We start from the raw sequence: 25,569 nt of genomic DNA on the forward strand, positions 1-25,569 counted from the left end.
AAACTTAACTACACTTTAACCTTTAAAAGAAACAGTAAAGTACATAATTTGAAAACTAAGTAGTTAAAATCAGTATTTTTGAACATTAAAAAAAAAAACAATAATAAGCTAAAAACTATCTTGTAAAATAAAAAAATACTGTAGTAAAAATTTGTTCGTAAAAGCCAGAGAAAAAAACAACTAAGTAAGCTTGAAATGTTAAAAATACATAAAACATTTTTTTTAATCAATAACTCAATAGCTAGATATGTGTTGATTATTGTTTGAAAATACAATATAAATTAATTTATAATCTACTTTTCTATCACGTTCTTTACACAGAAATATTTTGTGCATTATTATGTATATATCTAAAAGTTATGTTTAATAACTCAAAAATATAAAAACTACTTATTTGTTATCAAAAAATAAATAAAGTAACGAGTATTAAAATGTGTGCATAATAACTTTGCACAGTACATTATTTTTGAGTGACCAAGAATGCAAACTTTTTTTAAACTTTAAGAACCTCTGATTTAAACTGTAAAATATATATTAAAAACTAGCACATATATTTGTGTAAAAGTGCATGTGTATACTTTAAATTTAAAACATTAACACATTTGCCCTTCTTTAAGACAAAAATGACAGTTTGAGTAACCAAAAACTAGCCTGAGTTTTTCTGAGTCTATAAGAAAGTTAGGAAAAAATAATGCTAATGAAGCTTAAATACCCAAAACAATAATAAAACAGCTTAATGAAAACACAATTTTTTACAAAGTTTTAAGATCAAAGAAATCAGCCAGATGTTTTTTTTAACTTCCAAACTACCCTGAGTTTTGCTAAAAAAAATCAATCAAAAGCCTCAGTTTCCTAGAGTAGCTTGAATAAATGGCAACCCCACATTAAAAAAGTATTTCCTTTATAATATGGTTGTGATACATTTACTGTGACTAAACAATTATCATAAATTTAATGATTATTCAATACACAACTTAAAAACTTATAATACCACAAACCTCTATTACTTACATTATTAGTTTTTCTTATCAAAAAGTATATAACAAAAGTTTTATGTTTGACTAAACTACTGAATGACATCATAATTACTTTGCAAAACATGAGCTTTTATTTTCTTTCAAAACTTTGGACATTTTATACAACTTACACTAATACCCTTTCTAGCCACAATGACACTTTATTCAATATTTTTATTTGTGTATATTACTGATTGTACTATATATGAAGCTTTATTATGAAAACTCTTTAAAAAGAAAACTTACATTAAATGCTTTACGAACACTTAATCAAATAAAAAACCACAAAAAATATAGAAATATCAGTTAAACATTATAAAAAAAGACTTTTGTCTAAAAACAATAACTTTATCAGTCGAAAATTTAAGAGTAGTCAAATTACTGAGTTTTGTATAAAAATGATTAAATCCACTGTTTCAAACATTACCAAAAAGTTTGCAGATATAATTCTATGGTATAAAACTGGAATTTGAAAACAAGGTAATGTTACAAAAAAATTAAAAAGTTGTTAAAAAAAGATTATAAAAATATTAAAGATTATTTATCTTCAAATACAAAGATTACAAAATAAAAAAATCATATATGCTGAAATTAAATTTTCTTTTTTTTAATACTATGAGAAAATTTTGACTGCATTATCACAAACTGTTCATTGATCAAATTAATTACTGAATTAACAATGTTCCATACAAATTATCCCACAAAACTGTCCTTATCTACATTCCCATGGTCTGCTGACTGCAAGACAGCAGCTGAACTATCGAAGGGTCGCTCTTCGCCCCCTCTATGAACTCCGTCAAGCTTATCTGGCCATCTAAATCCTTGTCCATCTGCCTGAAAATCTTATCCGTCCTCTGCTCAGGTGTGGCCTCGTCTGCCGGCATCTTCATTGTGGACCCCACCATTGTGTAAATTGCCCTCACTATATCAAGCATCTCGTTTCTGCTTATAGTGCCGTTGCCGTCTCGGTCGTACATTGAAAACGCCCATTTCAGTTTGGCGTCCAGGTTGCCACGGGAGGTGATACTCAATGCCACAATAAACTCCTTGAAATCAATTGATTCATCACCATTCTTATCAAATGTCCTGAAAACATGGGCAGCAAACTGAGACGCGTCCCCATTGGGAAAGAAGTTGGAGTATATTTTCTGGAACTCCTCCAAGTTTAAAATTCCACTGGGGCAGTCCTTGATGAAGCCCTTGTACCAACCCTGCAGCTCGTACTCGTTAAAGTCAGTGGCTTGAGTGAGGTCCCTTATTTCTTCAGGTCTCAATCTCGAGGTTTTTTGTCCCATTTTGAGTGAAAATTAAAAATAAAAGCTGCAAAGTGTGATAACAAATGTAATAATTAGTTATCAACAATTCATTGAATAAACATAAATTTATTTAGGATTATTACAAAAAAAAATTATATTTCAATTAAATTTTTTGAGTATAATGGTATGTTACATTATAAATTTAATTGAATATATTAGCCCAACTAATTTCAATTTTAGAACTACCATCAGTTATAACTATTTTTAATTCAGTATAATATAGTAGTTTTAATTTATTTTAATTATTAAACACTTAAATTACATCAGCACTATTTTTAAGTAGAATATCGGTATCAAACAAATGATTTATGTTTTTATCAATATATGTTTGAAGAGTATTTTTCAAATAATTTCTTATAAATTTGTATTTTAAAAATAATAGTTTTAGTTAAATTATCATAAAGTGATTTACTAACCTACAATAACTCACATTTCTTTTAAAGAGACAATTAAGGGCATAGGGGGGAGGAGAGGTAAAAATTTTTATTTCAAAATTTGATCCTACTTTATTTAGTTTTTACTAAGCTACAAGATGTTTTTTACAGATTATAAAAATTCAAAACAATTTTTGAGATATAGCAGGTCAAAGTTGGAGGCAGCAATAGGATCTTTATGGGAGGCGCAAACTAAAACAGCAAAAGTAGACTATTTCACTAAAAATCTATCTTCTCCTACGTTTTTTGAAATAACTACCTGGAAATTTCAGGTAGAGTTTTTTTTTTTTTTTTTGTTATAAAATTTTTATTTTTAATTTTTTTAACTTTTTTTCCAAAAAACTTTATAAATATTGCAAGGAACAATTCCTGAAAATTTGAAGTAGCTATCTCAAAAAACGTAGGAGAAGATAGATTTTTAGTGATTCATAGTAATTTGCTGTTTTAGCTTGCACCTCTCATAAGGATCCTATTGCTGCCTCCAATTTTGACCAGCTATATCTCAAAAATTAATTTGAGTTTTTATAATCTGTAAAAGCATCTTCTAGCTTAGTAAAAACTATATAAAAAAGTGTTATACCCTTAATTGCAGTTCACTCAAACATTTTAAAACAATTAGTAGTGACATTTTAAATTTTTAGTTGCCATTTTTTTAATACTTTTTAGTTTAGATGATACAGTTTCTATTTGGTTAAAAGTGTTGATAAACATATTATATAAAAAAATTATAAAATTAATTGTTCACATTGTTTAAAAATATAGTATGTATACTTTAGCTAAAAACTTATTTATCTTTTTACCATTTGAAGCTTAAATGCATAAAACTAAGTTTTGAAATTTGTAATTAAAAAAGTTAGAAGGTAAATTTTTTAAAACATTTTAGTTTCTTGTTTTTTGTTTGTTGTTTTATTTTGGAAATCTATTTTGATAAAAATACTTAAAACAAACAAACATAAAAAAACATTATTTGATTTGTGGATAAACTCAAAAATAACCAAGTAGGTAACTTAACCTTTGTAAGTACCATACTAGTTCAAGTAACAAATTGAAGTACTACTATGTGCTTATAAGTTGTAAGAAAGCACTAGGTTAAACTTTGTGCAAAGTTTAAAGGATTACCAATTGATATCAAAATTTTGTTATTTAAAATTATACAATTATTTTTATCTTACCTTTATTTGGACAGAAAGACAATGGTAGTTGAATAACGTATAAAAACTTTTAAACTTTGTTATCTTATAATAAACAAATTTTAAATAGTTAAAGAGTTATTTAAAAGACTAATTGTCAAACATTTTAGTTAAGAAAAGCTATGTAGATATAAATATAAAAGTTTGTACTATGCTGTTATTCTTCCTTTTTAGTTTCCTTTTTTTTTAATAAAGTTAATATAGTGAGCACATAAACTTTCATGATTTACTGATTTCACATAATTGTGAAATTATTATATGACAAATTTTGATTTATTTTGAAAACATTAAGTAAAAATGTGTATCTGTGTATAACAATGACTTAATTATCAGGTGCTAGTACAATTTAACAATGATTTTTATAAATGTTCTAACAGTAAGGGTCTCTTTGAATAGACTTCTCATTGAAGGACAGTTAAACTTCAGTTCTTATAAAGAACTATATTTTTGGAAAAGTCACTGAATATATAGCTATAAAAATACACTTTTATAACATTAAAGATCATTATGTTAAATTATTAAAATTCCAAGTCAATTTGTATAAAAATATTATCTGAGAACTTTTACAACTTCCTTTTTTTAAGAAATCATATTTACTTATTGGATAAAGGCCATTGGGGTGTAGAAGCCATTTTTTTGACCAAAAATAACATATAGACTTATATTATAGTAAATTTCATAATCTTTCAGATGCTTTTTTTAGATTTTAAAAATATTAAGTAACTTTTTTTTTATGACCGGTTATATAAAGGGTTGTCTTTAAAAAGGATATATAAAGGGTAACTTTAAAGCCGTTTTTCTCGAGTTTTTAAAAACAAGCTTTAAAATCTATCTTCTCCTTCATTTTTCAAGCAATCTTCTTCAAATTTTCAGGAAATGTTCCTTACATTATGAGAAAAAAACAGTATTTGTGAATTTTAATAATTTTAAAAAATAAAAATTTTATGACAAAAAAAAAAAAAAAAGTGTTTTTTTATCAAAAAAAAATTTTTTTTCAAAAAAAAAGATATTTTTACTTGAAATTTTTTAAAGTCACAAATAACGTTTTTTTTTTTTATTGTATACAGAATAGACTGTGAAAGTTTGAAGAAGATTGCTTAAAAAATGAAGGAGGAGATAGATTTTGAACGCATTAGTCTTTTTTTGCCGTTTTAGTTTTTCCTTCCCCATAAGGAACCTGTTATGCGGCCGGTCATATCTCAAAAACTAATTCGAATTTTTAAAAATAGTAAAAAGCAACTTGAAGCTTAGTAAAAACTCTATAAAATAAGATCAACTTGTAAAAAACATGGCCTACCCCCCCCTATGGCCTTAACTTTAAATTCAAACAATGTAACGTATTTAGTTTTCGATAGGATGTATACAAATTTCATTAATGTGTGCAGTAATTTTCCAAAATAATTTTCCATTTAGTTTTCAACCATAGCTGTGTTCTTACAAAACGTTCTTTTCTTAGAAGCAAAAAAGCAAGCCTGAGCAACATCAAACTAGCCTGATTTTATGAAAAATGTTGAACAAAAAAGTATTAAAAGCCAAAAAACTTTTAAAATATCATTGTTATTAAGCTTGAATAGATAGAACATTAATAACATAAACAAGGACGAAATTCAACATAATATTTTTAATACTTTTTTTTTAAGGTAGAAAAACATCAGAAGAAACTCACTCTCCCCTCTACAACAATAAACGTTTCTGAAGAATACTTAAACAAATGTATTTGCAAGTTTATTCAGCAACAAAAAAAGTGTTCAAAAAGTTTGGTCTAAAGACCTAGTGTATGAATAAACCTCTCAGTAATTGAGAACAGATACAGTTTAATGTTTTGTCCAGGACTGTCTGCAACAAAACCTTTTTAATGTCCTGGAAAAGACACTAAAAGGTATTTGTGGTGTGGATTGATAACCGGAATTTCCTTTGTGTACCAGGTCATAGAACCAAATAAATGTGTCTTTTTTTGTTGTTTGAGTAAGTATTAATAACTTTTGAAATAAATCACTAAAATATGAGTTTTTTGTTTTCACATTTCAAAAAATTTAAACACACATTTTAATTCCTAAAACTAAAAATATTAGAGCTCATTTTTTTTATGAACAAACCGATATAAAAAAGCAGGAGTCATACAGTATAAATTGAATCCAAAACATAATTGCTTGCTATCATAAGCATAAAGTTTAGTAACAGTTAGCATTTTAGATGCTTAACATAAATGTTGTTATTATATATTAGGCACTCATGCGTTAACAACAAATTGTCTTCATAGGTTTATAAAATATTAAGCATATCTAAAATATTTCTTTAAATAAACGTTCGGTTCAATTATAAATTAGAAAAAGAAAGATGAGTTTTAACTCATTTTATTAGAACGTTTCAAAAATGTTTATAATTTAGAACTTTTGATGTTTACAAACATATGAAAATTTGTTTTTTTATAAACAATATACTTTTTTTTATATAATTGTACAAATTTTATTATGCCATATTTTTTTTTTATTTACACAATTAAAAATTTATATGAACGATTCTAAGATTTTATAACTTTTGCACAAATTTATTCACGCTTTTAAAAACACTTTAAACGATAATTTGTTTTGATTTACATTTTAAAAATAAAACATTGCTTGACATTTCAATAAACTGTTCCATAGTTACAATAAAAATAAACTTTTGATTTAAAATAGATAATTTATTTTATTTCATCAGTTATTTACATAAAATTTATTATATACTTATGTAGATATGTTGAAGCACTTTTTTTTTCAAGAAGTATTTCAAAACTTGACTATTTATTTCCAATACAATTTTGAATTTATAAATATAAATTGAGTTGTTATCGCAAACATGAAGCAAATACTGCATAAGATCAATTTAAGTTTGATAAATAAACAGCTTACAAACTTTTTTTAGCAAGACTTTTTAAAACTTTGCCCAGGGTTTTTATTTCCAATTTTAAGATAATCCTTGCAATAAAGAACTTTGTAATCATCATGTTACATCAAATCTCATCAACTTGTCTTCTGTATTTGAAAATAAGTACAATACTCCTTGCAAAAATAAATACATTTTCATGGCAAAAAAGCTGTATAATCACAAGTATGTCGCAAAATTTATAGTTTATTGAACTACAAAAAAAAGACGCTCATAAATAATTGGTCGTAGGACTTGGTGCACGAAAAACCTTTCAGTTATCTATTCACAAATCACGAACACCTTTTAACGTCTTGTCCAGGACACTATAGCAATTAAAACTGCTTACGGAGTCACCAAGTCGTCAGTGCCACAGCTGGACTCAGTCAAGGAGTTTCGTCGTTTTATTGAAAAAGAAAGATTAAGTGAAGTATTTGAGTTTAAGTATTTTTGCATCGAGATCTAAATTGCTTGTTCAATTTAAATCTGAACGAAAAAGTCATAACCGGTGAAACTTAGGAATTGCTTAATACAACATCCTATAGGTGCATTTGCATTCTAGCTCGCAAAAGTATTCTTCTTTACTTAGAGTGCATCTAAAAGAATCTTGAAACTCTTAATCGCGTTTGTTAGCGTGAGTGACAACGTAAAAGTTACTTCAAAACTTTTATTTAAACGGGCTGCTTTTCAAGTTTCCGGTTTCTTCTTGATAAAGACTTCTGGTATTTCTACCAAACCAAACTCTTTAACTTTGTCTGGGTATCCATTCCATACTATAACCTTTTTTAAATATACCACTAGTGGTAGTACTTTTTCAACGTATAAATTTTTTATTAAAAAACTTAGTTTACTTTTAAATATGAACAGTTTTAGGTTTCAAATACTAAAACTATAACGTCGGAAATGACTTTTTTTTATAGTAAGTATGCTGTCTAAAATTAATACAATTATGTAGTTTAAACAGATTTAAGAAACAGAAATCAATTTAAGACGAAGATTTTTGTATTTGAAAATATTTAGTCCAATTTTCAGAAAGTTATTTAGTTGTATATTCGTCTAAATTACCTTTAAATTATCCTAAAAAACTCTAAGTTAAATTGATTATAATTTTCGATATTTAGTTCAAATCTTGTTCGTGTGCGTACTTCTTAAAATGCCTCTTAAAATGCGTACCTACTGCACTACATATTCTTGTTTAAGCTGCTTACCCTTTCATCATTTCTTTTTTTTTAACACTAAGCGCTCTTATATTAAGCACATTGATTTCGTTCGTTTTAGTTTTTGTTTTTTCTAGTTACACATATCAACTGTATCTCAAAAAACTTATGAAGATTGAGTTGTAGAGTGGTTTTTAGTTTAAAAAATAACTTGTTTGGATTAAAAAACCAAGAGTTTTAAAAAGTTTATTTCAATGAAGGTTTTAGTTTACATTTAAGTTTAAAAGCATCTATATTTTTTATAATTTCTCTTGATCATTTTGAAATTTCTGAAACAGTCCTCTCAAGCTGTTAGATGTTATAAAATGTAAACTAAAGTTGTTTATCATAGAGTTGATAGAATTCCAGTATTTTAATTTTTCACATGTTAAAAATATACCTGTCAATATCTAAGTGTAACTTATCTATCATTTTGTTGTTGCCAACAACTTTGTTTTAGTTCATATTTTATATAAGCTAATTTTTTTAATTTGTCATTATATAAAATTGGAGATCGAGCAGCTAACATTTTTATTATTGCCAGTTTATTTTTTACATTTTGCTATGTTGTATGCGTGATGTTATAATATACACTATAATCTAATATTTATTAAAACGTATATAATTTGGTTTTTAGTTAATTCTGCTTCACTAATTTTTTTCAAATCTCCATCAAGCAACAAGTATTGTATTTTCTAGCTAAGGTGATAAAAAAAAAACTTGCAAGATAACTGCAGACAGAAATAAATTGGAAACGTTGCAGTTGTTATCAATTTAAATTCCTGAAAAGCTGAATTATCTAACTTGATACCGCGTTAACATTGTTACTCTCAAATACTAAGCTTTATAAAATTTTACTTTTAGTACAAGATTACAAAAGCGAAAAATCCTGAAAAATTTCATGTGTTAACTCTGAATTAATTTCAGGCTTCTTAAATAATAAATTGTTTATCCAAATTCTTATTTATTTTGATATGAACTATATGAACTATTGTTCAGACTTATATCATTCATTACGCCAAAACTTAAACACTTGACTAATCTATTACAGTACAAAAACAAGTTTTAGTTCTTAAAAACATAATTTATTTGCACTAACTCGTTAACGAAATATTACAATATGCATATATATAAAGCGTACAATACGAAATTCATATGAGAACTCTCTAAACTTGACAATGAAACCGGTCAACACAACAAACCGTCTTGACATCTTGACATCTTGACTTCTTCACACGATGATCGTAGTGCAGGAAGTAATGCCCGCACACCCTCTTACTTTTGCAATACTTGACCAAACACTCCAGGGGTGGTACAGGCGGATCACCAAGGATCCTCGGAACGGTTCTCCCCTCCAACTGGTATTCGAGCCTCTCTCGCTGCTTCCTTGTTAGACGCTTCTGTTTCTTTTTGTCTGGATATTTTCTATAGGTGCGAGTCATTGCTGCTGTTTAACTGCAAATAATATGTTTGAGATTAAAAATGGTGAAGACTTGTGGTGTGTAGCGTACAAAATCAAATGGGAAAAAATAATTTTTGAAAAAATGTTTTGTGTGAAAGTTGAGAACTTTTCATCTGTTTTAAAATTGGTTGGTGAAATTAGGTTGTTAATCATAACAGACTTATAAGCATTCATAAGTTAAAAAACGTTATACTAAAGTGATAGTAATTTTATATTGATATATTTGACTTTTGTAACGTTTAAAAACAAGCTCAAAATAACACCAAATAAAAAATTCTGGTTTATCATTTATTAATTTTTAATTAACTACTATACTTACAAAGTTTAAGAAGTTTTTTACAATATTTTGCAGGTTTTTGAAACCGATTTTTTTTTTAATTTAGTATATTCTAAATCTAAGGTATGAATTTATCTTAAATATTTTTTTATATGTTTTAGTTTTAAGAAAACAAATAGAGAGATCTCAACTGCTGGAGGAGATATGAATATTTTATAAGTAATAAATGATACTGTAATGCTATAAATAAGAGTTAGAATAAATAAAACTTTAAATGATACAAACAATTTATTTTATATGAATAACTTTCGTATAACTAAAATTTTTTTATTTTACATGTAAAAAATGTTTTTTGGCAACCCTGTACTTAAGTAGCTTAGAGATGACAGAGCTTAGACTAGTTAAATAGATTTTTAACTATAAATAAATTGAGTTTAAACAAAATAGAACATTTGATTAGAAACTTTTGAAATATAAAATAATTTACTACATTTTTCGTTGACAAAATAAGTTTAAAATAATAAATAAAAATTTGTATATATAAGCTTAACATTTAAGTATACAACACATACAACTTAACTTACTTTTCCAATAAGTGTTATCTTCAGTAGATAGTCAAGAGTTATTTTCAGGTTAATATTTATATAAAATTAATGTAGTTTTAAGCTTCACTTTAATTTTTTTAATCATGATTGGTTGTATAAAACAAAGTGGCTTCAATTAGTATATTAGATATATCCTGTATTCGCAAATAAGCGAGGTTTGAATTTATCGTAAACTACTTATTTATAAAATAAACTGTTTACACTTAAATATGAGTAAAAAAAACAGTTTTTAGAAAAATTAGAATTCTTACCTATAGAGTTTTAAAAATACTTTCGATTTTATTCATTCAATTTTTAATTTAATTTGGGTATTTTTAATGAAATGAAGTAAATATTTGCGCTCTTCAATTATTTGTAAAACTTAAGTTTAAGCTGTTTATTTAAATTTAATGGTATAATAAAGCTGTGCATCATCAAAGCTGTACAGTTTTTTTTTTCGACTTTAAGCCTGAAAGAATTGTCTGATTTCCCAACAAAAAAAGCAATAGTTTTTCTGAAATTGTTTTATTATTTTTTTAAGTTTTGGACGAACTGTTCAAAAACTTAAGCTGATTTAATTTTGTGCTGTTTTTAAACTGGCTTATTATAAAGGTACAATAAAAAAAACAACCGATGTTTATACAGTCTAGGTGAAACTTTTTCTATCATCGTTTTTACACAAAAGATAACTATTTTATCGAAATTTATTTATAAAAACTATTATGTTAGTATATTTATTCAATTTAGGTTTGGCTTATTTAAAAAAGCTTATTCTACACAAATTTTTATTATGTAAAAGTATTTGTATAAGTTTTCTTACTTTTTGCAAAACAAGTGGTTTTAATCTTTTTTAAACAGATGCAAACGGCATATGTATTTTTTAATGATTAAATTTCAGATTAAAAACCTTTACTTTAAAATGTTCTTGGCAAATAAAAGATTAAAAAAGCTACATTTTATCGTTAGATGTATAACTTTATTTCGATCTTTGACTTAGTTATTAAATTAAATTGTTAAAGAAAACAGAACGAATTTTCATTTTTTATCTTACTGTTTAGCAAAAAAAAAATTAACCAAGTTAAAACTACGTACTGACTCTTATTTATCGGATCTATTTTAAAGTTTTTCTTCTGAATTTTCCTGAAACAATACAATGTTTTACTTGGTAATTTTTAATGCACTGTTTAATATAGCTCCTTAACTTTCCTTTTAACTATTGTACTACAGTAGGGTTAAGAAATTTACGGCCCGCTAAAATTTTCAAATGTTTAGTGGAATCCGGTCCACGAAAGGTTAACCTACGGCCAATAAGCATGTAAATCTTGCCCACTGATACAAAATATTCAATCATACTATATTTTATGGGATATGAAATGAAAATCAAAAAGGTCTTAGGCACAATTTACGGAAGATTAAAAACTTATATTAGATGTAGTAGAAAAGTTCATATAAAATCAGAAGTTTGTCGAAACTAATTGGATAGTTTAGTATTTTCATTATTTTTTCAGAATTAAAGCGCTTCGGTCCACTAAGGGCTAATTTTCTCATCATCTAGCCCAACGACTAACAACACTGCCCACCCATATACTGTAGGTTTGAATGTTATGCTTTTATTTTTTAATCTTTTACGGGGGTCGGCAAACTGCAGTCCACGGGCATTTTTTAATTTTAAATGATAATGCGGCTCATGAAAGGTAAAACCTGCGGCCTGCTAACATGATATTCCGAAGTTTAAACCAAGAGAAAAAAAGTCTTGGTAACAGTCAAGGGAAAGTTAACAATCTTGATAATATTTTACGTCTATTATAAAGAGAAAAAATTAAAGCTACAACTCAAGCATACAATTTTTTTTTTTAAATTTATTGACCCTTGTCTTAAAACACAAATTTTTTTAGTAATTAATCGAGATCTAGTTGTAACAATAACGCTTAAAATTGATTATTAATTTTTTTAATATTTCACTTCGAAATACAATATTACATGAAATACTTAAAGTCTAAATTATCTAACGAATATTACTTTTTTTTTCTTTTTTTCGTTTTTAAATTTTGATGCAAGTAAATAATAAAAGAACGTGTACTGTTCAAAGCTACCATATATAGTCTAAATATTAAAAACTTGATGAGAAAATATTTAAAAATATATTTTGGTCATACTTAAAACAAGAATACCAAATATGAACATTTTCTTAAGCAAACGTTAGTTTTACAACCAACAGCAAATAGCAATATCGCATAAATGCTGTGCTATTCTTTATTTACTTTAGATCAGATCGATTGCTAGTGGTATAAAAGTGAGAAATTTTTTTTCATTATGCTGTGTGCTTAACAAACAACGACTGTTTTATATAAAAGAAAGCATTTATGATCTTGCACTTTTTACCTAATTTTGAATTTTGCAGTTGTAGTTATATTTTTTTTCTTTGATGTCTTTTAACTTGTTTAGTAAAGCTTTACTTTGATACGTAAACGAATGAATAATTGTAGTTATTTCAACAAGTTCATGTAAACTTTTAAACTAAAATTCTGGCTACAAAATTAATCTATTTTCAAATTTGTTGCTTTAAGATTTAAATTGTATTTAGAAGTATATTCTAAACTGCAAAATAAATAACTTAACTGAAGATATGATTAAATGTTGAAAGTTTTAAGAAATAAAGATGTTCAACTAAAAAACTATATTGTTCTAAAAAGTAGTTCAATTGATGTGTACTAAAATTTATTTTATCCTTAATAAAGTTACAATATTTTACTGCAAAAATACTTCATCAGATAAAAAGTAGTGTAAAGACTAATAACTCTGCAAACATATGCTTTTATTTGAATTAATTGTGTTGATGTATTTGTAACGTGTTTCTTATTTTGTTACACTTGGTTTAAATAATACTACAGAAGGAATTTGTATAACAATAAAAAACTGTTATTTTGACTTATTTTACATAAAACTAATATGTTTTTTGAAAACAAAAAATATATACTGAGTAATAAAGTTTTTGAGAGTACTTCGTTTTTTTAAACTTACGATGTTTTCTTTGCTAATTGAAATTGTATAGTACAGTTCTATGAGATCAAAAAGTATAAGTACTTTAAGGAATAGACTAATTATAAGGAGTTTGAGTTTTGTCAGTGTTATACAATAAAAATACTTATATAAAAAAACTATATAAACAACTTTTTTTAAATAAGATAATGAAAAAAAATGTACTTATAGTATTATAAATTAGTTAATAAATAGTTTGTATGAGGTTTTTTTTTTATTATACATTGTGCTATATATTTATAAACTTTTCTTGTTTGGAATTTTGTGAATGACGATTTAGAAATTTCATTTATAGATTAATATTAAGAATAGGTGGTTAGATTTATAAATAGTTATCTAACTTTTTGTTTTTGTTGAAGTAGTTTCTAAACGTTTGTATTATTAGTTATGAAACACATACACACTCAACTTCTTGAAATTTTTATTTGTTTAAGATTTTGTTAAATTAGCACAGAAAACACTGTGAACTTTATTATTTTGTTTAAACTAAAAAAAAAATTTGTTGTTGCATTCCAAATAACTTGTTTCGTTCGCACCTTTTGTTAAGAAATAACAACAAGTATTTTAAAATGTTCTTGGAAATACTTGATATTTGATTTAGAAAAAAAACTAAACTGTGTTGGTATTGTTACTTCAATGCCGTTAGTTTGAAGATAAGTAAGCGTATTTTTAACAAAACATAAACTGAATTGTTTAGAAAATTCTTGTTATAAATTAAAAAACTCAAAAACTTGTTAATCTTTAAAATTTGTTTAAGCTTATAAAACAAAGTGATACGAGAAAATTTTTTTTACATATGTACAGTATTATTAGCATGAGAGTAAACAAAACGTAAGTTTTTAAGAAATATAGAAAATTAAAACTTCATACAAGTTCAAGTACGACAGATATTTTAGATAGTATGTAGATATATAGTATCTTTATTGTAGATATTTTAGTGAGTTTTACACAAAAAATTTTAAAACATCATCAATAACTTATTATTATGTTTGTAGGCTGAACAATTAAGCATAAAGTGATCGATGAAAATATTTTTTATATTGAAGTGAAACAGGCATACCGAAACTTTTAAATTTTATTTGTTTCGAAGAATGCTCAGTAGAAAGGTTTTATTTCAATTTAGATTATATTAATATTATTTAAATTATTTATAGGTAAAAACTGTTCTTTATCTATAAATATAATTAGTATAGTCTTTAATTTTTTTTTTGATAAGTACAGGAAGTTTCTTTAAATAAAAGCTGAGTATACTTAATAAAATATGTAGTATGTTGGGATGTTTTAAATAAAAACAACTATATCTAAATACAAACAGTTGAAGAAACTTTTAATTTCTGAAATATGCTGCAAAATGCTTAAATAAAAATTTAACATATTCTAAATCTTAATTTTACAATTTTATTCCTATTATATTATTAACATAAAATAACGAAAAGAATATAACTTATTAAATCGGATGTTCTGAACTAAGTGCGTAAAAGCAAAACAATTTTTATTTTATTATTTATATCTACAATATAAACTTGCAGCAGTTTTGTTATTAGTATATAAATAAATTAAAAATATGAAAGTAATCTACACCGGATTCTCTAAATGCGGAACGAAGAGCATGGCGGAAGCTCTGAGGCACCTGGGATTGAACGTGCACGACTTCATGGAGCAGTACGAATACAACGGCGCTGATTGGCTGAAATTGTGCAGAGAGGGACTCCAAGCGGATGAAATTAGAGAGATGTTGGATGGGGTGGACGCTGTGACTGACATGCCCGCATACGCTTTCTGGGAACAGATATTGGAAGCGTTTCCTGACGCTAAAGTTTGTTAATAACATTTTTGTAATCATATAAAACATCTAAAACAAATAGTACTAGTAAGCTTTTTTTTTTAATTTTAAGAAAAACAACCAAACACAACTTTTGAATGTGTAAAACTGTAATGTTTTACAAAAAGCTGAGTTGTATAAACAGTGTTTGCTGATGTTATTTTTTGTTGAACGAAAAAAAACAAGCGCTAAAAAATGTTGGGGTTATCTACTTTGAGCATAGATTCATTACTGAGTAACACATTTTAGTTGAATAAATTTAAATATGGTTACTCTTTTATCTTTTAGTTTTAATTCTCTTCACAGCCGTTGATGAAAGTTTAAAAACAGCAAACAAGTTTAAAAATATCAAACGCACCTGAATGTCTTGATTGTTTTAACTCTAAACTTTTATACTAAGCATGAATTATTTTTCATCAGATAATACATTGTGAACGGGACAGTGAGGACGAGTGGTACAAAAGTTACGACAGACAGATGAGGTCCGGAACCGACGTCCCCTTCATCAACAAGCTGATTGGAAGACTGTCGTTTGTATACGCCAGACCCTTCGTTCAATACTGCAATCAAATTAGTAAGTTGATGCTTTTGTTATGTTTAAATGAGAAATATTTAAAATATAACAAGTTTTTTCTTTTAAAGTTTTAGCTATAATAAATACTAGTGATAGATAAATAAATATGAACATAAAATTTTAATGTAACATAAGTTATGCTATATACGTCAAAAAAAATGTTAAAACTTGAGTTTTTGAACTATTGAAAGAACAAAGACAAGAACGCATAATTAAAAATCTAAATTAAATAAGTTAAGTAAAAACTATTAAATTATACTGTGCAATGCTTTATATTCAACTTATAAATTACAAATTATAATTGTGTTTTATATATCAAATAGTATTTATATTCTTACTTTTTTATTTTAGGACTTAAAAGTGTTTTTTAAACCGTCATTAGTAAAGTTTGTCGTAAATAAATTATTCTAAAAAAGGTATATGTTTTGCAGTTTTCTGTAGGTTACAATTTTTCAAGTGTCTAATATTAAGTCGATTGTTTTTCACTTTACTTGTAAAAATACTGTACATTCGTCATTAACAGTGATGCCAACAATTGGATTTCAAGTCAAAGATAGTTTGTGGTCAAGGAAGGCAGTGGTCAATGAGCCAGTTTCAAGATTGATGTACAGAAAACACAACTCTTATGTCAGAAATGTTAGTTATAAATTAGTTATTCTAGTGAAGTAAAGTTGGTTTTACTGCAACAATTTAATTTATTAAATTTTTTAAGGTAAAAAATGTTTAACGGCTAGATTTTACACTTGATCTAAGACAGTAAAACTTTAAGTACGAGTTCAATAAGTCACTGACTTTTAGTTTTGACGATATTTTTAGTATTTATAAACTGTTGGTTGTCCTTATTAAGCTGAAAATTATACCTTAAATGTACTTTTCCTACAACTTTTATAATGAAATTATTAAAAGATTTATTACTGTATATGTAATATGTTTTTAACATTAATTTTGTGTATTTTTATGGTATTTAGGAATAAACTTGTTAGACTTAATTTAATGTTTTAAGCTAATAAAATTATGCAAAATGCTTTACGCAAAGAAAATATTTATAAACAGTTTAATTTAAAACAAATGTTTAGGTATAAGTTTTTATTTTCTTATATTAAATTTATTTGTTACTTTTATTCACAATAAAAACAATGTATATTTAGTATAATTAACAAAATTATATAGCTTATAGTGTTTATATTTACTTTAGGCATAAGTAGAAATTGCTAAAATATTTTCAACATAGTTGAATGTTTGCAATTTTTTTTGATTATTTTTAGTTTGAAAACAGACAACAAACTAATTAGAAATGACTTATCACATATGTATGATATAATTTACTTCATATGTATGATTATTATATGTTTTGGTTTTAAGAACACAAATAAAAAGATCTCAACTACTAGAGGAGAAATAATGAATTTATTCTTTTAAAAATTTATTTTACAAACTAAATTTCGGTCAAAGACCTCGTCAGTGCTTAAATAAATCTTATTCAAATAGAATCTATCACTGCAAAATCTTTCACCGAAACTTAATTTGTAAAATAAATTCTTGAAAGAATAAATTCATATGTATGATATAATCTACTTCATATGTATTATATAAAAAGGCACTAGTTTTTACAAACTTTACTAGAAATCATTTAACTTACTGTATATACTTGTAATATGTTTAGACTAAATTTTTAAAAAAATTATTAAGTTTTTAATACATACAGCACGCGCCTAAAGACAAACTTCTTATTTGGAAACTTGGCGACGGTTGGGGACCGATCTGCGAGTTCCTTGATCTCCCCGTTCCGGAAATCCCCTTTCCCCACAACAACAAGAAGGCCTCCTTGTGGGAGGACCTGGCGAAAACCAACAAGACTTTCCACAAAATGGGCATGGAGGGCTTCTTCAACTTTTTCTTGCTGACAATTTTGTCAGCATACGGCGTTTATAAGTCGTTCAGTTGTTTCAACTATTAAATCAACTTTTTCAAATGCTAAATTTTTAAAGCAAATCACTAAATGTCTATTTATTTATTTTTTTAACTTGTAAACTGTATGTGCTTTATAAATAAAACCACTGAATTCTGTTTGCTACCAAGTTTTTTTGTTTAATATTCAGATATTTTCAACAATAAAAATTTATTTAGTTGTGGTTTTTTTTGATAAACCAATAAACGTTCAACTACTTGGTTTTTTCTAATTTTAATCAAACTTAAAACATAAGTAATGTATTTAGTTATACTAAAGTTTCTTTTAATTAATTTTTCAATACAGTAATTTTTCTTTTAAAACTTTGTTAAAAATAGACTTATCATAATCATTAGTTTTTTTCAAATACGAAGTTTAAATATACAATTTAGTTTAGAAGAAAAAAAAATTGATAGCAATTAATTAGAATTATTTTAACAAATTTGTTTTATAGATTTGAAATTGCTACTAGTCTTTATTAGTTATTTAATTACAGTTTGCAAATTTAAGTCAATATCTTTTGAAACACAAAGTTATAGTTTACCTTTTATTAAAGTATATAAAAATGTCTGTTAGAATTTACTAAAAAGTGTTTCTGATCTCCTTTAGTAAGATAACTTAGTAAATTTTATATTCCATTTTTAAATATTTATTTTTTTAAGTACGAGCTTTGAATATTGTTTATAAACAGATTTTTTACAACATTATCCAAAATATGTTTAAGCTTTTCACTAGTTTTTTTAGGTTTTTCGTTTCTTTTGATAAAATGTGTAAACTTTAGTAAATCTTTTATGTTTATTATATTTTTTTTAGTTCTAAAGACCGTAAACTATTATACAATAATAAATTAGCTAAGACAAAACAAAGATTGTTATTTAAGAAAAAACTGAAAAAAGCACGATATAAATTTGAAGAAAATAAGAATTTTTAAGGCAGACTGGAAAAAATAAGTAATTTGAAAAACAGTTTTTTTGCTATGTTCACCAACTTTAGTATTAGATATTTTTGAACTAGTTTGAAGTTAAACCAAGCGCATAACTTTAAAATCATTTTCTGTTTTAGATTGTTTTTATTTATTCATAGTTAACCTAACATTTAACTTTTATTGTTTTTAAGAATATAGCATATATAAGTTTTTGAATTTTTTTTACTACTAATAAACAACTAAAAACTATTACGTTATGATTAAATTTTATTCATAGTTACTGTAAATTTTTTACTTATGTATGCTTTACAATTTATACTATTTGCATTAATCTACAATCTACTAAAAATTTAAGCATTTGTTGTCATAGAATTTCCTACAGATTTTATTAGAGAGCAAAAGTTTTACTTTATAAACATAAGCTAAGTATTCAAATTTTTAAATTTAGAAATAGCAATAATTTAAAAAAAGTATTTCAAAGGTGTTTGAAAAACTCAAATTAGTTATGCAAGAGCTTAGTTTTAAAATAATTAAGGATACAAAACAGTTTGCTCCTAAAATTATAGAGTAGATACCTAAACTTAATTTTAAAGTAAGTTTTAAAATTTGTGTATATAGCATCCAATTTTAAAAGTCCTAAAGTATAACTTGTCTAATAACAGTAACAGATATATTTGATTTTAGCCATAATAATTATAACAGTAAACATACAACTGAAAGACAGCTGTACTGGTAAAACTTTGAAACAGAGTATAATAGTTTATACCGTTTGTAGTCCTGGACAAGACGCTAAAAGGTATCCAAGTTATGTGCAACTCGATAACCGAAAGGTATTTTGTGCACCAGGTCTTGGGACAAAATATTTGGAGTACTCTTTTTTTTCGTTCAATAAACAAATAGTATATTTTAAAACAAAGAAACTATTTTGTTCAACACGCATATATTTCAAAAAACTTTCATTAATGTGATATAGTTGTAACAAAGCATTTATACTTGTTTGAAATTTAACATTTAACTAAAAAAAATAATTTTTAGTAAATGAATCATAACTATGGGTTATTTTTTTAGCTATGTTGTTATAAACGAAACTGCTTATTCGAAAACTAATATCTTTGTACGATATTTGTGTCTTTCTAAATTGAACTAAGTCTTTAAAAACTACAAGAAGTGTTCAAATAAAAAACTTAAAACATTTTCAATAAAAGTCTTTACATGTAATTAATTACACAACTACTGCATCTGATTAAATAGTTACACTTTGTTTGCATCTTTTTAAAGAAAATAATAAAATTTTACAGAGCAGGGTTGCCAAAATTTCATGCTCGAGATATTTTTGTTAATCAAGTAAATTAAAAATGACAACACTATTACAGAGTGAAAGGTCAAATCAGATTTCCTTAATTTTTATAGTACTGATATTTAAATAAAAGGTTTAGTAATATTTTTTCTTATATATTTTCATTTTAGTCTAGATTGTAGAAAATACTTTAATGCACTGTATTAGCTTTTGAAGTCTTAAAACTGCACTGTGCGACTTTAAAAGTTAGTCTACATATTTTTATGACTTAACATAAAAGAAAAAAAAATAGTGGTTTATTTTTTAAACATACTTATTCTTTAACTTTAAATTTATAGCAAAAAACTAGTTAAAATCAATTGTATGTAGTTTTTTGTTTAAAATGTCTAATCTACCTACCTGGCAGGTGCACGAGCACGACTATTCAAATTTTGACAATTCATGTTCTAATAATTCTTAGTTATTGTGAATGTAAACTATTTATTTAAATTTATATTTTTATATGTTTTTAGCTTTTTTTACTTTTTGTTCTTTCTAATCAAAACTTCATGAAAATTAGAAAAACATTAGTTAATTTTTAGATGTAGTTCTCTAATTTTTTTTTCAAGAAATTAAAACATTGAGAATTTTAATTGTCGTTATTTGAATAGACATGTTACTGTACATAGCATAATTGCCAAAATTTTATCAGTATATCGTTACACAATAACTCGAGCATGAAATTTTAAGCTAAGGCAAACTATCATTATTTCAGTATTCAGAACTATTTATTTTTTTAGTTTTGGCAACTTTGCTACATGGTTAGCTATTTATTGATTTTCTTAATAGTTTTTTTTAGTGGTGAGTAATAAAAAAAAGACAATTTGTTTTAGTCCTAGGAGTAGTATTTTTAGGTTGCTAATACAGTTTTATAGAAATTCTTATTTTTCTTAATTTTTTTAAACCCTTGTAGACTAATATTGTTGAGTACCCTGATTTCAAACATATTCTTAATCTTTTTATGCCATTATTTGCTGTTCAAGCTGGTAAATATTCTATTTTATTTTCAAAAAGCTAATTCTTCACTCAGAACCTCAGCCAATGCAAGGTAAGATTGAGTATTTAATAAATAAAAAAAAGTTAAAGTATTATATGAAATAAAAGTAACTTATGATGTTATTCCCAGACAGGGACGTAATTCAGATTTTTTATGTTGACAATGTCTGCCTGAAGTTGCTAATATGAAATTAAAAAATGTTAACTTAAATAATACTATTTGATAACCATATTTAACATTTTCAGAGTATGAGTTCAAATTTAGAATCCAAATGTACCTATAAGAATGTCTTTTCAGTGAAACGGTAAGTAGTTTTCTTATATAAATACAAAATTTATAAATACCTACTGCATGCACTCTAAAACATTGAATTACTTTACTATTTTATTTATTAGTTCAATACAAGCCATGTAATTTATAATATAATACTTGAATAGATATATAAAATTGTAATATTTAATGTATTGCAGGCTTTAAAATTATTTATTTTTTTATATATCTAATTCCACTGACTAAGTTTTGTTTAATGTAATTAAATTTGAACTCACTTAAATTATACCAATTTAATATAGTTTCTAAATATAACATTGCATTATTACTAACTGTTTTACTCAATATCTATTTAATTTATATGCTGTAAAAATCTGAAAGTACAAATAAAATGATAGACTAGAATAATAATCTAACATGTAAAATTCATCCATTTAACTTTAACCTAAATTAAAAAAAATTGCAACTCCTGATGTTATCCCCAGACAGGGACGTAATTCAGATTTTTATGTTGAAAATGTCTGCCTGAAGTTGCTATAATATAATATAAATTAACAAACAATATTATTGATTGATATTTAAATGAAATAACTATTTACAGATCATAAGAACAAAACCATAAAGAAATACCATCCACACACAATAGTGGCCCACAGTTGGTAAGTGCTTGTTTGAACCAAATTTTTTTTTCAAGTACTTTTTACTCCAGATATTTACATAAATAAAATAAAACCTTTTCCTTATTTAGTCAGTACCTTAATCATACAAATTTCAGTGGATAGTTAAATACTTACCTTGATTAAATGCTTATAGAATTGATGTGTAAATAACACTATACAGTAGCAGTCTTAAAAACTGAAACTTAACATGAACTTGAAGCAGTGTCATTTAGGGTTGCTTCAGATTTTCACTACTGTTTTTAAATTGCTTGAAAATTATGCAAATAATTTGCTTATTTACTGAGTCAGCAAAATATTCTGAAAGTTTTTATTTTATTTTTTTTTATATTTATTCCCTTATCCATAACCCATCTACTTAAACAGTAAAAAAAAAATTAAAACAAAATTTTTGAATATCAAGTTTTAAGTAATTTAATACTTTTATACTTGAATGAAAATTATATCTAACAAAAAGATCTGTAAGTGGAAGAGCAGATTAACTACCAACTTGAAAGTATATTAATAACAGTTCAATAATATTTAAAAATATGTAAATTTACTTTCAATCTATTAAGAATTAATTTGTTAATTGATATCTGATTTTGTCAAATACTTTAACCTCTTTTAATGACACATTTTTCTTTCAATTAAATTTGTGTCAGCAAGGGGAGGAAAATTAAAAGCAGTTCTCCACTCTTTGAATCAAACAATATTTTTTCAAAGAACTAATGTTTTGCTTACATTCAATATCTTAAATTATTATTAAATTCCTAAACTAAACTTATAATAACTTCAGATTTAATTATTGTATAAAATAATTATATATTGTTAATGATTATGATAATGATAATGCATTTGATTATTTTTGAGTCTTGAAAATTTCATTTCTTAAAAATAAAAAAGCTCAAGGAAATTGCTTAATACTTTAAGGATTAAATATATACTATTTATTAATCTTAATCTATAAGGTTAGTTGATTGATTATATCCTTATGTTAACTATCTACAATAATATAATTTTTGTTATTACAGATTATTTCGTCCTGATTACATTCAAAAGATCAAGAAAAGAAAAAGTTAGTTAAGTTCTTACTTTTTTTAAGTTAAATATCTAGGCTAGATGATGATTGGATTAGTCTTTATTACTAATTTGAATGATTACTAGATTTCGCCCCTATCTTATAGCTGCATATTGTTTTATAACATAAAAATACCTTATAAATAATTAAATACTAATTATTTATTTATTCAACAGCTTGAACAGTTCAGTTCATCTTTTCGTAGAATCAGAATCAAATCACATAAGAATGATTGTGTCAGGTATGTTACAAATAAATGTCATGTTTATTTTGTGTCATGGTTAAATGATGATAACAGGAATTACCGTATAAAGTTCATTCTAATGATTAAAAATTGCGGCTTACTCTCTGATAACAGTTTTAAAACTACATATTTTAAATTCTATAAACTTGATTAAAAAATTTATTTTTAACTTTCAGATCATCATTGGTCATCCTTGACATAACTCCTGACAACCACATTGGACTAACAAGGTTATTTGAAACTTTGAAATAATACAGTAGTGTTTAAATAAAGTTATTTATAAAACTACTCAAATAGTTAATGAATTGAAATAAGAAATGAGGACAAAACAATGTGCCGAATTCGATGTGTGCCCGGAAGCAAGCTTTCATTTCAAGCAACTGGCTTTTTTCTTTATTAATTAAAATTAAAAATGTTTGTTAAGCCTGAGTTGTTTGGTGACTGTAAGTTTCCGGAGTTCAATGAAAATAAAAACGAAGCGAAACCTCTGATCTTTAATAAGCCTTATGAACAATTTTTTTGTGTAATTTAAATCATTAAAATGCTTTAATTTTCAGATTGAACTGTGGAACTGAACGCATCTGCCTTCAAAAATATAGACATCTATTGGTAAGTAATTGTTTATTTTTAAGAGAACTTAAAAAATTTGATTAATTGTAATGATGAATCTTGACAAGCATATGTCTGATAAAATTTTGATGTTAATTTCATGACAACCTGATACAATTCGGTAGCCATTTGTTAACAATGCCTGGGTAAAATCATTTCTAATTAAGTGTTAAATTTCAGGTTTACACTGAGAACATCTTGAATATGGACCAACTCGACCATTTTCAAATGAGAGTAAGTTCTAGTATTTAAAAAAGAAATAATTTAAAGTAGTTAAATAAACCTCTTTCAAGGACATATTCTTATTTCAATTGAGAAATATGTAACGCAAGGGGAGGAAAATTAAAAAGCATTTCTCCACTCTTTGAATCAAATTTTTGTTGTTTCAAAGAACTAATGATAAGCTGACATTAAATTAGTTACAATTTTTCAATTTTCTTTGGTTTTAAAATGCTTAAACTAAGTTTTTTTTATTCTGTGTGATTGAAGTAGATTCTACCAGTATTATTATGTACTTAAATAGTAGTATGAACAATTTTAAGTATTTATAAATTAAATGCCGAAAGTTTTTGTTTAACTTCAAATAATTTTATGTCTTGAAAATTTGCTGAGATATAATTAATCTACCAAGTATTTAAATAAATGTATCATCTATTTTCAGAAACACGACCAAAACTAAGTTAAATGATCATTGAAATTGAAGTCCAGTCGTAAGGAAATAACAGTGAAGTGAGTTATTTTGAATATTTTATTTTTGGTTTTTAGCTATTTTATCAATGATGATAACAGAAATTACCGTATAAAGTTTTTCTAATGATTAAAATTTGCGGCTTACTCTCTGAGATAAGTAAATAAAAAATAAATCATATTTCTTATTGTATAAATTGTTTAATAACCCATGCTTTTATTCTATAGCAATCGAAAAGGAATTCTGAAGTAGTGGTTCTAGGACAAAAATGTGGAGTAATTTGTAAAAGTAAGTTTTATTTATAGTTGATTTCTTATGTACATGAGCTAAATGATGATTGGATTAGTCTTTATTACTATTTTGATTGATTACTAGATTTCGCCCCTATCTTATAGCTAATTAAAATTATTATTTCTAAACCATTAATAATGCTATACGTTGATACAAAAAATAATTTGATATACATTTACAGATTTAGAAGTCAAACCAATGAACACAATAAGCTTATTGATGCGTAGTATAGGTAAGTAATTAGTTAGATATTGTTTATATAAAACTATTCTTTTTTAATAAATGATGATAACAGGAATTACCGTATAAAGTTCATTCTAATGATTAAAAATTGCGGCTTACTCTCTGATATTATAAAAACAATTAAGTAAACCATTGTATCCATTTGTTAAAAAATAATAAGTTTAATTTCACAGGTCTTTCATGGAGTTTACATCAATTAGTCTCTTATCCGAAGAAGAACTCAATTTTAAGAAGGTTATTAGTTTTTTGTTTAGAAAACTGAATTTTGTGTTGTGATGATGAATCTTGACAAGCATATGTCTGATAAATTTTGATGCCAATTTTATGACAACCTGATACAACTAAAAATTAATGGTTTGTATATAAGATAATCAATACTATTGAATTCATTTTACTGAAATAACCCATTGTTTCAGGCACTGTTCTCATTCCACATCAGTGAACAATATTCATCCGGAAATTAAAAG

The 25,569-nt window shown here is 25.4% G+C and overlaps 2 protein-coding genes across 2 annotated transcripts; one reads left to right on the forward strand and one right to left on the reverse strand.

The window, feature by feature from the left end:
- Positions 1 to 302: 302 nt before the first annotated feature.
- On the reverse strand, positions 303 to 2,332 carry LOC145844102 (neurocalcin homolog). The gene has a single exon (XM_082951451.1). The coding sequence runs from the start codon at positions 2,309 to 2,311 to the stop codon at positions 1,733 to 1,735; it is 579 nt and encodes a 192-aa protein (XP_082807577.1). The 5' UTR covers positions 2,312 to 2,332; the 3' UTR covers positions 303 to 1,732.
- A 12,650-nt stretch (positions 2,333 to 14,982) lies between these two features.
- LOC145845177 (uncharacterized) lies at positions 14,983 to 25,087 on the forward strand. Its single transcript, XM_082952599.1, has 13 exons — positions 14,983 to 15,234; positions 15,661 to 15,814; positions 16,338 to 16,450; positions 17,520 to 17,754; positions 21,892 to 21,945; positions 22,981 to 23,024; positions 23,204 to 23,268; positions 23,448 to 23,501; positions 23,829 to 23,880; positions 24,061 to 24,114; positions 24,542 to 24,609; positions 24,796 to 24,856; positions 25,041 to 25,087. The coding sequence occupies exons 1-11, from the start codon at positions 14,983 to 14,985 to the stop codon at positions 24,557 to 24,559; spliced, it is 1,095 nt and encodes a 364-aa protein (XP_082808725.1). The 3' UTR covers positions 24,560 to 24,609; positions 24,796 to 24,856; positions 25,041 to 25,087.
- The last annotated feature ends 482 nt before the right edge of the window (positions 25,088 to 25,569 follow it).

This window comes from Thalia democratica, chromosome 9, assembly GCF_965202585.1.
Source record: "Thalia democratica chromosome 9, ktThaDemo2.hap1.1, whole genome shotgun sequence".
NCBI classification, from domain to species: Eukaryota; Metazoa; Chordata; class Thaliacea; order Salpida; family Salpidae; genus Thalia; species Thalia democratica.